At 42.3% G+C, this 16066-nt stretch overlaps 1 protein-coding gene across 16 annotated transcripts in view; it reads right to left on the bottom strand.

The window, feature by feature from the left end:
- The window catches only part of SNCAIP (synuclein alpha interacting protein), a 151190-nt gene that overhangs the window by 75527 nt on the left and 59597 nt on the right, over positions 1-16066 (bottom strand). For 13 of the 16 annotated variants that reach the window (XM_038551957.1, XM_038551955.1, XM_038551948.1 and 10 more), the window contains one exon: positions 266-369. In XM_038551957.1, the coding sequence (XP_038407885.1) occupies positions 266-322 (57 nt within the window). In that variant the 5' untranslated portion in view covers positions 323-369. Of the gene's footprint in view, positions 1-265; positions 370-859; positions 1613-3812; positions 4009-16066 lie in introns of those variants that run through there. The other 3 variants (XM_038551954.1, XM_038551958.1, XM_038551961.1) reach the window with 3 other exon arrangements.

Below are 16066 nucleotides of genomic sequence, written 5' to 3'. Positions count from 1 at the left end.
GGAGGCTCAGTAAGGCCAACCGTCTTTCCCACTCCACCCCTCCCCCACCACACACACACACACACACACACACACACACACAATCAAGTGAGATTCACTTCTTAGTCCAGTAGACCCCCAAACCACACTGTCTGCCACATGGGATTTTGGCTGTCAACTGCTAAACATGATTGGGAGAGTTTAGGATATACAGATTATAAAAAAGCAGCCCATGTAGGTGAAAGCAGTATCTCCTGAAGCATCGCTTGCAAGAAGTGCTACTTACAGATATATCATCACTGAAGTCAATTTCATCCAAATCAAGGTATTCAGGTGCTTCCATTATTCCTCTTTGCACATTTTGGGTAAAGTCAAATACTTATAAAAGTCCTGGAAAAGACAAAAGCAAAAAAGAAAAGCAAATGAGTTAGCTGTCTTATAACCCAAACTCCCATCTATAGTTAAATAAACAAAAATGAGTGGGGTAACTGGGGGCTAGTGCTGCCTTCAAGCATACGTTTGCTCGTCTGATGTCCCTGCCTGGCTTTCTGGAAGCAGGGAGCTCAGTTCCTCGGGCTCTCTGGGGAGCACCCCAGGTCCTTTGCTTCACTTCATCTGTGTTCACTTGTTTGTGCCAAGGCAGTGACTGAGATCAGCTGCTTCCCCAGTGACCAGTATTAGGATGCACCCAGCCCACACCTAGCACTTACCACGCCCTGGGTGAAAGCAGGGCTTTGGTGATGGGGAGCACGCCTCAAAATCTAGGATATTCATCATATCCCGATGTTTACTATGGGCATATCCTTGGAAGCCGAGCATGGAGCAGTAAGCACTGGATCCCCACAAACATAACCCAAGTACAAGACAGAGACCAACTAACCAACTGTAATGGCTACTTCAGATTTTGTAGGCCAACGTCCAGTTCACCCTTTCCCCCAGCTTCTCCCATCTTCAAAAAGAAGGATCCAGGCATAGATGTAAACCACAGAGTTTCCACATGGCTCCGGGCTTCTCACAGCTCTGCCTGACTGTGACCTGAGGCCGGCGCCAGAATGTCCTCCGTCAGCACTTGCCTCAGGGCTGCCTGTAGCAACCCTTTAAATCTGTCAAGGAAGATACATCACCTCCCAGCTTGCTTTCCCATCACTTATCATCATCACCATTGGTGGTGGCAGTGGCACCTACAGATGTCAAGAACAGAGATATAGATCTCCGGGCAGTGCCTGAGTGCACAGCATCTCCTGCAGAGCTGACTCACAGAGCCAACAAGGGTCCCCTTACCCTAACTGGTCTTTCTTATTATAGAAACTGTCTGAGGTGCTCAGAATTGAGCATCTGAAATAATTTATTCTTTCCCCTTTCAGTTCTCTAATCAAGGGTTATCTTGATTAGACAGAGAAATAAGAAGACTAAGGAATACATTACTGGAAAGTGAAAAGAAGTCCAGGCTGAGGAAAATGAGTTTAATTAATGATGAAACTGGGTGTAATTAATATAAGATCAAGAGTTTAAAAATGACTATTTTTGAAAAGGAAACTCTTACTCTGGAGGCACTGCTTTGCCATTTTGAGATCTTTTCTTTTTTTTAAGCTGCACAAATCACTTAATTACTAAAAATGAGAGAAAAATCACTTGCCCTTCATACCTCAAAACCGTCACTTAAAAAAAAAAAAACCGTCACTTAATTTCCAGTGTTTCTTCTCTTCCTCTTCCCACAGCATGTACCATTTTTATATATTTTTAATTATAGTGGATATAGAAATGATCCAAGAAAAGATTAGGATGCTACCACCATGTTCAAATGAGATTATCCACTTAGAATAAATATTAAAAGCTCTCTCAGGGGCGCCTGAGTGGCTCAGTCAGTTGAGCGTCTGACTTTTGATTTTGGCTTGAGTCATAATCTCCACGTTGTGAGATAGAGCCCTGAGTCGAACTCTGCACTGGGCTTGGAGACTGCTTACGATTCTCTCTGCCCCTCCCTCCCCCTTCTCCCTCTCTCTAAAAAAAAAAAAAAAAAGTAATTTTTGAAATCACATTAAGGTTTAAAATGAAATGAAATCAATTTGTATTTGTTATATATAATATTATATATCAAGATTACATTGTGTATTAAAGTTAACATAATATTATTACATAATCATACTAATTACATATGATTAATATATAATTATAATTAATGTAATTATAATCATTTTAATAATAAATGATGTTGAATAATATTAATGTTTTATATATTTACATATTATTGTATTTGTTATATACTTTTTAGATATACATATACATCCAGGACTTTTATTATTTATGGAAATTTAAAAGTAGATTCTTAAGCAAATTGCTTGGTACAAAAACATGTAACTTTTCCTCTAATCCTCACAAAGATTTTCAGAGAAAAAAATGCACACTCATACTTGCAAATTACACAAAATGACTTTCTCTTCCATTCTGGTTGATTCTGAGACAATCTAGACTACATGGATTCTAGCTCATCAACTGGCCAACTTTCTTCTAATCTAGTTTCTTTTCACTACATCCATACTCCACGATGAATTGTTGACCTACAGACTCTATTCCTGTGGTTTTGGTGAGCACAAGATGATGTGGGTGTCTGGATGGGGTGCAGGCAAAAACAACATCACCGGAAACAAAGAATCACGAAGCAAGAAAAAGTATTGAAACTGAAGATCGAGCGGATCTTTAAATATATAGACATACAGATGAAATATAAAATGCACATGAACACATCTTAACGAGACAAATTAACAAGTAATCATCAAGCCCCTTTTTGAGGTGTTCTGATAACATAAACAACAATATCCACTCTAGCACAGTCATTCTAATGGGACATAGCCAGTGGATAATATAAAGCATGACATTAAAGCAGATGATCTTCGTGTTTAGACTTTGAGATAGTAGTGAGAGTCTTTATTCCATAGACCAGAAGACAAGAGTTACAGTGGTTCCAGCTCATGAAGAGCTGGGCCACTGCCCATGTTTATTGCAGTGGGTTGGGGGGTCCAGCCTCAGACAAAGGGGTCCATAGCATCCACAACCTTCCTCTCCTAACGGGCTTTCCCATGCAGCCATCTCCTGGAAATGCTTTATTCTCTCTACCACTCAATTCCTCTTGTCTGGTTTCAGGGCTTCTCTCTCTCAAGGTGCCACCCTGGAAGAGTTAACCTCCCCAGTTACAGAGTGCAGCAATCCCTATGGTTCACCAATCTGGCCACAGTCCCAATATTCATTGCTCCTTTTCAGTAGAGAGTGAGACCCCAGCTGTCCCAGTGGTCATTACATGGCTTCCACATCCGCTGAAAATCATCCAACAGGATAAGGAAACTGAGCTGGGTTGCAGGTGGTTTTTTCATCCTGCCCCAGTGGCACCATCCTGCCCCACATCCCACCTCACACTGGAAGCCAGAGGGCCCCCTTTCTTGACCACATGCTTGAAGGGAATACACACGGCCAGAGAGGGCACACACTGGAGGCCCATGAGTGGAGTCTGGCCCACAGATGTGATGTGTCTGGCCCTAGCAGTGTTTTTCAAAAAAACTGAGTTAGTTGCCAATTTGTAGACCTTGGGTGATTTCACATAAAATTCTGGATTACTTGCTTTGCTTTAAAAAATATCTGAAGCTCTGGCCAACACAGATCTACATTCCCTGTGACAACTGGCTGGAGCTAAGCAGCTTCATAGATGGGCATGGGCTCCCAGTTCACCAGCTCCCCTTCTTTGGCTCTCCTCACTGAGGAGCCCTGCCCCACCTTCGGGGGAATGTGAGTGTTTGAGCCTTCAAAGAAATTCAGCATTAAACAATAAGTATCATAGTCACCTCTTTTTGTTACTCGTGCCTCCTGCCAAATAATGTTTACTTCGTCTGTATTCCGAGATCAAATTTGTATTCTAAGATTGTTTTAAATTCTCATGCCACAACAGGAACAATAAAATTTCTTCCAAATAAATTACCAGCTCATTATAATTTATACTTTCACACAGCCTCCATGTTCTCTCCTAGGATTCAGAAAAGAAAACCTTCACAAAAGTCATAAAATGTTGCAAGGTGGGGATTACGTTTCCTTTATTTTACAAGTGGAGGAAGGAAGGGTTCTTGCTTTATTGTGACGGCTGCTGTAGATTTTCCCTTTGCTCTTGTGACCAGAGGGAAGGGCACAAGTGCTGTCAAGTGCAAGGCCAGTAGACAACCAAGGTCATCCTCCCTCTGGCCAGACTAGCAGCTTGGACACATGACGGCTAACTTCACGCACAGCCCACAGAGTGGGTTTACACTGAGGTGAAAAATACTTCTCAGCCTCCCCAAAAAGGGTGGTCTTGCTGCAAATCCTTTACATGAGATTTTTATTGCTATGCCTTATAGTTGGCCTTGGGATCTCAAAACCCCGTCATTTATAAATTTGTGCTGTGCTTGCATCCCCATCAGCCCTGCCCCTGCAAGCTGTAGTCACTTGCACCAGGTTCTCTGAGGTCACAGGGCTTTCTTTTGTATTACTGCCCCCTTCACCCCAACAGACCTTCTTCCAAGATCTGTCTACCTTTGGTACTGGTGACTCACTAAAATTCCATTTCAGGCTCAGCAGGGCTTTTCCTTTGTCCTCATGGATTTTAGCAATTTTCAAGTTGTTAATTGCTTAGGCAGGTACATTCTGTGTTTAACTTTTTTTAAGGGTGGGGAGAAATGAAGATCTAAGCTAGATAGTGAGTGGGAGGATAGAGAAATAAAGAAAATATTTTCTAATGGTTGAGTGCTACCAATCTCAGTAGGAAAATTTATAGGAAAGAAAAGAAAGAACATATTAGACTGTGGGGACACAGGGCTAGGTGACTGGGACCTGTATGCTGTGCAGAAGCTGTTGGTGACACCTTCCCTTCTTTTTTGATGTGCCTGAGGTATCGGGAGAAACATCACCCAAACTCTGAGCAGATGCTCAGCTAGAGGAGATAAAGGACAATGAGCACCAATTGTACACAATGTCTGCAGGACTTTTTTCTACTCTCATGGAGTTTTGATAAACTGCCAAAAACAGAAGTCCCCCCAGTGCCTATTAAACTGTACAGAAGGGGCTCATGGCCCTAATGGGTCTATCAACACCATGTCACCCTCTCATAAGGGACCTCAGTGATGGCCCAACCACTTCCTTCCAGGGAAGATTCAGTCTGGGGAAAGAGCTCAAAGGAACTATGGGTCCAAATGGATAATAAAAAGGAAGCAAGCAATTGCAAGAAATAGCCTTACCCCATTCTTGTATTATACTGATCATCTTCAGGTGACATTTATAATTTTTCTGTTTTGACTTGAAAATTGACTCTAAACGTAATTCCACATGACTTCCCAAAATCTGTGGCTAATGGCATCATTAAGTGGAAAAAGCTTGGAATGGCCAACAAACCTTCTGTAAGAAGCTACACTCACTTAATGTACACATTCCGGGGTGCTTGGCTCATAAAAGGCCCACGGATTTGTGAGTACAGTCACACATTACTTAACCTGCTCTCCTGAAATTCTCCTGAAACGTAGGGCCTCGCTCCATTTTACAAGGAGTCGGCATGGACTCACTCCGAAGGCTCGTGTTACACAGATCTCTCCTCTCCTGCCAAAGTCACTAGTGCTCCGTTTACCAGTTGACTACGAAGGCCTGGTAATTAAACTGGAGCTGGGCTTGTCAAAATAAATGAGCAGAGTACTTTCGGCGATGAGGTAACCTCAATCGATTTGCATCACAGTTTCTTTCTTTGCTCTTTAATTCACTAGTACTTGGGAAAACAGAGCAGCCTACCCCCCTGTGCACGCACACACGCACACACACCAAGAGCCAAATCTGTACTGGGATACATTTTCAGTTTGCAAGCTTGCACACAGATACTGGATTTACTTCCTTTAATATAACAAGAGCTCCAAAAAAAAAAAAAAATCACCAACTAAGGACTGCAAGGCACGGGTGGAAAAAAGTGAAATATATGAAATGCCGTCCCCAGTTGGCTCGGTAGCTTGGCTGGCAAGGAAGCAACTCATTCCAAATGTTGGATTCAGTTTCTTTTACTCTTTGATTCAACAGTGGCCAGAAGCATGGCAGTTGCTAAATGCCTAGTCCTGAAGCAGAAAAATGACAGAGGCAAAACATTTCTACTAGAAAGAGGCAAGTGGAGAAGAGACAAGAAGAATACAAGGTAGGGAGGGGAGGGAGCACATGCTCTGGAGATTTCACCCACTTCTTGCTTCCTCATTTAGGGACTACCTCCATGTGCACACTCTCCACACCAGTGTGGGGCATATAGTATAAGGGGACACAGGTTAATAAAACAAGCCATCTCTTTAAAAAGGAAGCAGGGGGAGGTCTGGGTGGCTTAGCAGTTGAGCATCTCCCTTTGGCTCAGGGTGTGATCCTGGGGTCCTGGGATCGAGTCCCACATCAGGCTCCCCTCAGGGAGCCTGCTTCTCCCTCTGCCAGTGTCTCTGCCTCTCTCTCTCTCTGTGTCTCTCATAAATAAATAAAATCTTAAAAAAAAAAAAAGAAAACAAGCCATCACAATAAAATGTGGTCCTCGTTCAGAGGAATGAAAACACAGGAGCCTGAGACACACAATCTAGACCTTGGAGATGAGGCGGCCTGCCTGCGAAGGATAAGGTCTCAGATGAATGCTGAGGGACAAGGGTGTGAATGGTGAGGGGAGCTGGAGGCCCAGGGTGTGTGTGTGTGGGGTCTCCCAGGCAGTGGTGACAGCATGGGCCAAGGCCAAGAATTATGCCAGTAAGATAGATAACACTGATTTTGCACCTACTGCTGCTTTTGTGCAAAAAGGGAGTTGGGAAGGGTGAAGGCCAGAGTGGTAAACTGGGGGTGGTCACGGGATTATTTCCAAAGTCAGAGTGTAAATACAGCACATTTTCTTGGAATATCACATTTTCTGGCATGTTTGGAGAAAACACAAGTGAATGTTTGCTATCCAACAAGAGACAACACTGACCCTACCCCAGCTCTTGGGGAAGGGGTACTGCACTTCCTGTTTGCCCACAGTACAGTAGTGAAGCAAAGGAAGCTCTGTCCTGGGGTCTGGGTTGGGTGCCCCATCTGGAACAAACTTTATATCCAGGCCCTATGTGCTTCTTTCTATATACACTCTCCCATTTATATTTCACAAAGGTCCTGAAAGACAAATCTCTTCATGATTCTTTTGTGGAGATCAGGAAATTTAGGCTCAGAGAGGATCTGGAATTGCCTCACAGACACACAGCCAGAGCTTTTGATGTTAAGTTTGCTTCTTTCCCTTATTCCAGCTTGTCAAAACTACAGAGGTAAAAGTAATGCTTTGCCTGTATTAGACATTTGATTTTTTTCAAGTCATCTTTAATTGTTTTTATATAACTTTATTTATTATAAGTCTGTGAGGAAGCAGAGTGTGTGTACCATGATTTGCAGTCATCTCCTTTCTACTTTACAGATGGGAAAATGCAGGAATGTTTGGCCCAAATTAAATACTTCTAAGGAGGAGAAAAAGGAGAAAAGCAGCTCAGACAGCGACTTGCCACTAATTCTGAGACTCCTCTGCTTTGCCCTCCAGATTGCTCTGAAACATGGGCATGTCTTTGAACCATTTGGGTCAGAACTCCATAGACATCCTTAGTCCTTAATTGAATCGCTTTGGGTGGTTACAAACTGTAATGCCAAACAAATTGTTCTTTCCCCTCTCCAGCAGAGTCTAAACAGAAAAAATGGTAGGCATGATCATCATCATGAGAGAAAAATGTACAGATCTTTGTGTACCTAACACCCCTTACCCAGAGAGATCCCTGAACTGGTCCATAAAATATTATGTTCCACAGCCAGTTGGTTTAATACTTTGATGTCACTTCAAAGAACACAAATGCTTATGGCCATCTTTCCTTTAGGTCTTATTAAAAATGCAAGTAAGATAGCACTGTACTAGAAAACCCCATTCTGGAGGTCAGGACTGCTCTGACAAATCCCTACAAAGGTTGGTCTTTTGGTAGTTTTGAGCTCTTGCTTGTAGTTTAAAATTCTTGCAAATGATTTGGGAGTCATTTCATTATTTCTATAATCTACATGCTGACAACAAACCAACTTACACTAGGACTTCAGAGCTTGAAAAGACCTTAGTAGTTCAGCCGAGAGGTAGAGGTACTTTTAAATTTGTATGTGTATATGTGAGAGAAAGAGAGATTTAAAATAAATTTAATGTTTGAAATTCTTTTTGAAAAGAATCCATGCTTATAGCAGCTGCACAAGACAAAAGGATGTATAACAGGAAAAAATAGACATACTCCCAAACACAAAGATATTATACTGGGTCCAGTTCTGGATGTCACTTCTTAAGAAGGTCAAAGGCAAACAGTTCTGTACCAAGACAAAGTAAGGCAGTCAGGACAGCTGGTGGTTGGAAAGCTCCGTCTCATGTGGCACAGCTAAGGAACCATCTAACATAGAGAACTGAATCTCCTTTCCCTCCATGACCACAAAGAGCCACCATGTAAAAGCAAGACTCGACTCCAAGAGTAGATCTAAGAGGAAGTTTTAGAGATACCAATCCCTGCAGACTTCCTACTAATGGCAACTGGAACGGGCTTAAATCGAACAGGTTGCTTCATGAGATCACAACCACGCCAGCAATAAATTGTTCATCTAGAGGTTTGGAGGGATCTTTTGAGTGCAAAAGATGGGACCCCTGCATTTGCAAGGAGGAAGACTTGGCCTCTTAACACAAACATTTTCTGTGGTGTGAGATGGCAGTGGGAACATCCCTGAAACTGGGCCGGGACCTCAGGACAGTCCTAACCCTACTCGGACCCCTCTCCAGGGTTCTGCTGTGACCATCTCCATTGGACCTCCCAGTCCTGTCTCATCTGCCACCCTGATCCCACAAGTAAAGGAAAGTGGAAATTGAGAGAGAGTAAAAAAGAAAATAATTTATAAAGAGAACTGGGATGTTGTTCATTCAGTGAAAATATGATTTACTCTACAATGTAGATGAAAAATTATCAATTCTACAAGGACAAAACTATGACCTAATGAGGCTCAAACAAAAAGTAAATACCTGGGAAGGAACGGGAAACATTTCTACCACTGGGAAGTTGAGCCTGGACCTTAGCCAGTTGCATCTTGCACCCGCTTCTGGAAAGGAACTATGGAGTAATTTTGGAACTGCATCTCTTACTCAGATACATACAGGAAACTATCCAAATCCAAGTTTCAAATTTTTGGCGCACCTGAAGTGGTCATGCTTTACTCCTGATTTTGCAAAGATTGTTTGATTTCTACAGTGGATTTGCTTGGAAATTATTATTGAGAATGTATGGAATACAGATGACAATCTTGATCTCCTTTTCGACAGAGGTAGACATAACAGAAATCTGCACAGAGAGCATTAAAGGCTCCATCAGGAGTCTACCATCTTGGCTTCGTTCTCCTACCTCTGCGTGTTTGTAGAGATTAAACTTTCGAGCAACCTTAGACTGGTGTTCTCAAAGTTCAACCCCCATGAAAATCACTCAGAAGGATTATTAAAGCAGATTGCTGGGTCCAATCCTAAGAAGTTCCAATTCAATAGGTTGGGTAGAGGCCTGGGAATGTACATTTCTCATAACTTGCCAGGTGATGCTGATTCTGCTGGTCCCAGAACCACATTTGAGAACTGCGAACTAAGATCAATAGCTCATCCCAGCCCTGGCTACATCTGCACTTAATTAAAAGATGGTGACCTCTTCCCCACATCCTCCATGTCCACAGATGTTAACTTCATTATACAGGATCCATGCCTAGTGCCCTCCTGATTAAACTGCCTCCGTGGACTCCACTAAGCATTTCCCATGAAGACCACCCAGAAAACTAGAAGGCCTTAAGCCTCTGTGTGTGTGTTTTAATTCCCAGTGCTACACAAGGGACAGACGCCCGCCTACAAAACCCTAGAAAATTTAGGCCTTGGTTACTTTAAAATTTCTTTTCTCCATGGCACTTCATGGCAATAGAGATGTTCTAAGTTTCTCCTGTTAATGAAATCCAGGTTTATAATTTTAGATGCAGGCTTTTTAGAGCAAGAATCTCAATACAGGGATATCCAGTCACTCAAAGTACAGCACAATAAATTCCATGCCTACTAATAAAGAAGGAAACTGAAAAAAAGTAGAATCTAATGAGAATTAACTTAAAATCTAATGCTTACACATGTATGCATTATAAAATATTTAAAATAATTACTCACTGAAACTTAGGCAGTCCAACTGGCTATACTGGCTAACTGTGAAAAAAAAAATCCTGGCCATACATGGCTTTTTAAAAGAAATACTTTATTTATTTATGAGAGAGAGAGCATGAACCCAAGCAGGGGGGAGGCAAAGGGAGAAGCAGACACTCCAATGAGCAGGAAGCCCAGTGTGTGGGGCTCGATTGATCCCAGGACCCTGGAATAATGACCTGAGCTGAAGGCAGACCTTAACTGACTGAGCCACCCAGGTGCCCCACTGGCCATGTATTTTTAATAATGATTATCATGTGTTTATTTTTATTGAATCCAAATCCAGAAGTCAGAGAATTCCTTCAATTAAAACTTACCAACTTAATAACCAAAAGAGGAAATAAACTATAAAATAAATGACTTTTTTCTGAAGAAGAACATAGCTTGAGATGCAGGTAATTAAACAAGAATAGCTCGGTAACCAAATATTTGTACATCTAGGCATAAACGCAGAGTATGATGAAGCAAGCACTAATTCTTTGATCCAATGCTTTCATCTATTCCTAATTTACTAAAGACACTTAGAGGAAGGAAAGTTAACAGTCTGCTTCCCACGTAGATGACTAATAGTGCAAAAACCGAACACTGCATACTTAAGTAATGATTTTCAATGTGTGGCAAAGCATGTTAAGGAAAACAGAAGATGAAAACACAAGATTAGTGTCAAGTACCATCAGCAAGCAACTCAGCTAGGAAGTATTATCCTCAGTTTCAACAATATGCTGTTTTGGAATACAACACCTCGTACAGAGTAAATACTTAATACGTTTGTTACATTGAGTTTATTTCCAGACTGTGACCCTTGTTCAGTCACTTTGGAATTTCTACATTAAAAACCTTGGGATCGTCCCAAATGACAAGAGTTCCAATGACTGTTTTTCTTTAGCTTTTAATAATTTCATGTTCGAGTTATCTTCTTGCCATTTCTCCCAGAGCTCTATTTTCAGAGAGTAGGGGATCTTCTTGCCCCCTTGCAAAAACCGCCTAGCAAGGAGGGTTAGGGAAGCCTCAGCTGCACCTTCCCGGATCAAGGCCTTTTTCCCAGGGATTCAAAGCAAGTTCTTTAAACCAATGGTTACCAGAGCGGATGGGGTGGGGGGGCGGTGATGGGTGAAATAGATGATGGGGATTAAGGAGCACACTTGTGAAGAGCACAGGGGGGGGGGTGTATGGAACTGTTGGATCACTGTATTGTACACTTGAAACTAACAGAACACTGTACTTTACCTGTGCTGGAATTAAAATAAAAACTGAATTTAAAAAAAAAAAAAACCTGAGTTCTTTGTCATTAAGCATATGGAGAAAGAATGACCTCTGCAGGCTGAGGTGTGGGTTTTTCCTCTCTGGCACCACAGAAGGACACCAACTTCACTTTGTAGTTTACCAACATGAGCAGGAAAGGACTCAGAGCCGAGAAGCCCGAAGAAAGGGCTGTGAGAACAGCTGGAAAAAAGACACAGGCTGCCAAGTCTTTTAAGAAATAGACTAAGATAAAGTGAGAAATCCAAAGTGGAGTGACCAGCCACATTAATAAAATACTGAACTTGGCCCCTCTAAGGATTTCAATTTCTGAATCATCATCTCCAATCCAGATGTTGCCATATGTCATTTTCTTTCTTTCCAAAAGGAGAACAGACATCCAGAAACAGACAAAGACTAAGGTGGCTAGAGGCAGAATATCGATCAGAACCAAAAATATTTTCCCATAGTAAAACTCCATCTGCTTATTTCCAAAGTAAAGGAAGCAACTCACGTAAAGCCTGTTAGGAGACCAAGGGGCTGTCTGATTTCCCACCCTCCGGTGTTCCGACTTCGTAGTGCAAAGCAAAACCGGGATGTACACTGCCACCCCAGCCACCGCAAGCGCACACACCGCCTTCGCAGAATGCCCCTGATGATCCAGGTTGGGAGCCTTACTCAAGGGGTGGACAGTGTGGTAGAGCTTCCGGTGGTAGACCAAGGCAAAGTATAACACGAACCAGATGGCCAGCGAGGTTGTCAGGGCAGCTGTAAAGTGCACAACTTTGCAGCCAGCCGAATCCAACATGAAACCAGAAGAATAAACAATTTTCATGACATTCACCACCAAGTTTTTAAGGAGGTGGACAAATACAAGGCAGAAAATCAGAAGAAAGGAGGTCTGGAAACGCCCAGTGATACATTTCCTCGTAGAATAAAATAAACACACGTTTCCAACAACGCTCACAAGGATTAGGATGGTACAAGCAATGATCTCAAGCATGTCTGCAGACAGCCTCATGGTAAGTGACAAACCGGTTATCTTCGGTTGAAGTCATTAGACATTTAGAAAGCTTCTTAGCGAGGAGACCTGGGTCTTTTTATCCACCACGTTGACAAAACTGGTCGCTGGTAAAACATCAACTGGTATCATTCTAACAGTTCTGAGGTGGCCTATAACTGAGTCCTGCTTGCTCCAACAATGTGTGGCAAAAAACAGAACAGCTTCCCTAGAGGAGTCTGTTTTATCATCTCCAGGGACCAAAGTATGATGAAAAAGCTCTAGGTATCATCACTTAATTAAAAATTCTCGGAAATCTATTTATAGCCACCATCATGCAATTTCCTAGATACAAGGTGGTACAGTTTCCAACTCTCTCCCCTTGGGGGAGAGAATAAAATGGAACTTGTGACAGCAAAGGTAAGGTGGCCAGTGGATGAAATTACTGCCTCCACTAATGGGGAAAAATAAACAAATAAATAAAGAAGTGGGGTGTCTGAATAATAGAGAGGATTTCCAAATGACAAGATGACAAATTACAAGTGACGGTAACGAGAGGCAGATTGATGAAGTACGGCAGCTTTCTACTACCTCTACCATTTCCACAAAGCAGGAATACTATTATCTTTTCTGAAGCTCTGGTGGCATTGTTGACATTACAAAAGAGATGAAAAGGGATCCCTGGGTGGCTCAGCGGTTTAGCGCCTGCCTTTGGCCCAGGGCGCGATCCTGGAGACCCAGGATCGAATCCCACATCGGGCTCCCGGTGCATGGAGCCTGCTTCTCCCTCTGCCTGTGTCTCTGCCTCTCTCTCCCTCTCTCTGTGTGACTATCATAAATAAATAAAAATTAAAAAAAAAAACAACAAAAAACAAAAGAGATGAAAGGAAACACTCTCAAAGGCAGTAGGGGAGGTAATAAAGAAGGGAGGGAGGGAGTGGGAAAAGGAGGGAGATGATGACCTCCTACCACCTCATCCTCCAGAATGCAGAAGAACTAGGAAAAGATTTCTGTCCTGAGAATGTTTGGAGAATAACAGAGCAAGTACAGAAAATTGGCCCTGAAACAAGTCATTCAGGTAATCTGGCATTAATTCACTTTCTGGATGAATTCTGTTGGCCAAGTACATCATAATGATCCATCCCGGGGACAAACTACTTTCCCTCTACTGCATTTATGTCTAGGTTCTGCTGCTGAGCATCCCACTCTATGCTGTCACGGCTTATGCTTCAGGCTGCCTCGGTGCTGTACTGGACACAGCCTGCCCTGACTTGAGCAACCATGCACAGCTCTTCCTAACTCTGTGTTCAGTGGCTTCATGTTGGGACCCTGAAACTGGGTATGCTGGGAGAATCGACACCACGCATATTATCAAATGCTGTGAATCAGGGCTTTCGGTGAGGGGAAAGAATTATATATGCCCTGTATCCATACTATACAAGGACAACACTAGCCCGAGTAAAATACAGCTCAGAGAGAGAAGAAATTGGCAGATGTTGTATCTACATAAGGATAAGATCAGTATTTGGAACACACCAAGCCCTTTAGTAAGGGTGTGTGTAAGAGGCTTACAGCAGTGTTAGCAAGTGAGAAAGCTTTCAGGGGGTGCGAGTGGGGGAGGAAGTGAGTGTGGAGGGTGTATCAAACCCCTTATCCTGGGACACCTGGATGGTTTAGTGGTTGAGTGTGTATGCCTTTGGCTCAGGGCATAATCCCAGGGTCCTGGGATCAAGTCCCACATCGGGCTCCCCACAGGGAGCCTGCTTCTGCCTCTGACTGTGTCTGTCTCTCTCTTTGTGTCTCTCATGAATAGATAAATAAAATCTTTTAAAAAATATAAATAAACCCCTTGTCCCTAACTGCCTACTAAGACAGTAGCCACTTCAGAATCTACCACCTTCTTCCCTGAAACATCCATTACTTCAGTAGTTATTTGCATCTGTCAAATAGACACTCTTGAGTTTCTTATAATACAAGTGATAATAACAGTGATAAAAATAACAGTAATAACACAATAATAATGCTCACATCAGCTACCATTTATTTTAAACCAATTCAGGACAGACACTGCGTTTCATTGGTGTGTTCCTTTATAAATTTAATCTTATTTAATATCTAATACTATTCTCATTTCACTGAGTCAACTGAAGACCAATCTGGCAAGTAAGTTGCTCAAAGCTACCGAGTAAAGGAGATGGGAATCAAACCCACATATCACAGATTCCCAAACCACTGGTTCTAAGTCACTGCCTCCACATGTGTGCTGTCAGGTTCTGGATTTTCTGTTGACTCTTCTCCATCTTCCCCTAATATCCAACAGGCAGAGCCTCTAACAAACTCCTTTTGAGAAGAATTTCCTTGGGTTTCTAAGACACAAGTCATGCAAATTTTTGGATGTAAATGTCCTCCCTCCTCCAAAGACACACACTTTGGGCACTTAGACTTCCACATCCATAAAGATCTTTAAACACACCACATATTCCATCTTCTTGCCTGACTGCGAGCAGAGAAAGGCTGCTCCTGACCATGTTTAAAGATGCACAATGAATGCCTGGAATGAATTTGGAGAGCGAGGAAGAACCACCCTAAACTAGCAGACAAAATAAAATCATGAGCCTATAATCATAATTCAAGATTTGATTTGGGGATAACACATGAAGAAACTATGTGACGCGATTTCTCAAATATGCCCAAATAGTAACAATTTATGGCAAATAACACTGACTTTTCAGAGCTGAGGGCTAAGGGTAAAAATATGTTTTAGAAACCCCCCAGGCCTTTCACCCCCTTCCCCCAAAAAGTAAATGCTGACATAAATATTTTTTGTCTTTCAAAGGATTAGCAAACATCATTAGGGCAAAAGTGTAAAATACGTGTTATTTTTTTCCTTCAGGGTTATTTCTAGAGAAAAAACATCCATTAAAATACAAGGAGAATGGGCACCTGGGTGGCTCAGCAGTTGAGCATCTGCCTTCAGCTCAGGGGTGATCCCAGGGTCCTGGGATCGAGTCCCACATCGGGCTCCCCATGGGGAACCTGCTTCTTCCTCTGCTTGTGTCTTTGCTTCCTTCTGTGTGTCTTTAATGAATAAATAAAGAAAAAAAATACAAGGGAAGTAAAATTAATTTTTGTGAATATTGTCTTGACTGACAGTATTTTTCTCTACGTAGGGCACAGTAGGGCTGAAGAGCTACTACCATCATAGGACTGGACTCACATTACTGACAATGTATCCTGTGCCCAGCATGGCACTGGACTCTAGGGAGGAAGGTCCACTGCCACTGCCTCTGCCTTCGAGAGGCAAAATATGGTCTAGTCCTAAGGACACACTCCTGTATAATACATGTTACATATATATGCTGTCCTATTACACATACTATTTGTTAGGACATTAATCCTAAGACATTTAAATAAATAATTATTAATCGTTATTAATATAACGATATAAATATAAACTGGTCAGGGGGACAAGGATGAAACATTCAGAGAAATGGGGCTCACAGGGGCAGGGCTATTTTTAATCTCCAATTCACAAAAGAGGAAATGGGAAAATGGGAAGCCTCCTGGTGGTCCTGCACTCGGAT

This window comes from Canis lupus, chromosome 11 (genome assembly GCF_011100685.1).
Source record: "Canis lupus familiaris isolate Mischka breed German Shepherd chromosome 11, alternate assembly UU_Cfam_GSD_1.0, whole genome shotgun sequence".
Classification (NCBI taxonomy): Eukaryota; Metazoa; Chordata; class Mammalia; order Carnivora; family Canidae; genus Canis; species Canis lupus.
This window is presented reverse-complemented; position numbering and strand designations above follow the sequence as displayed.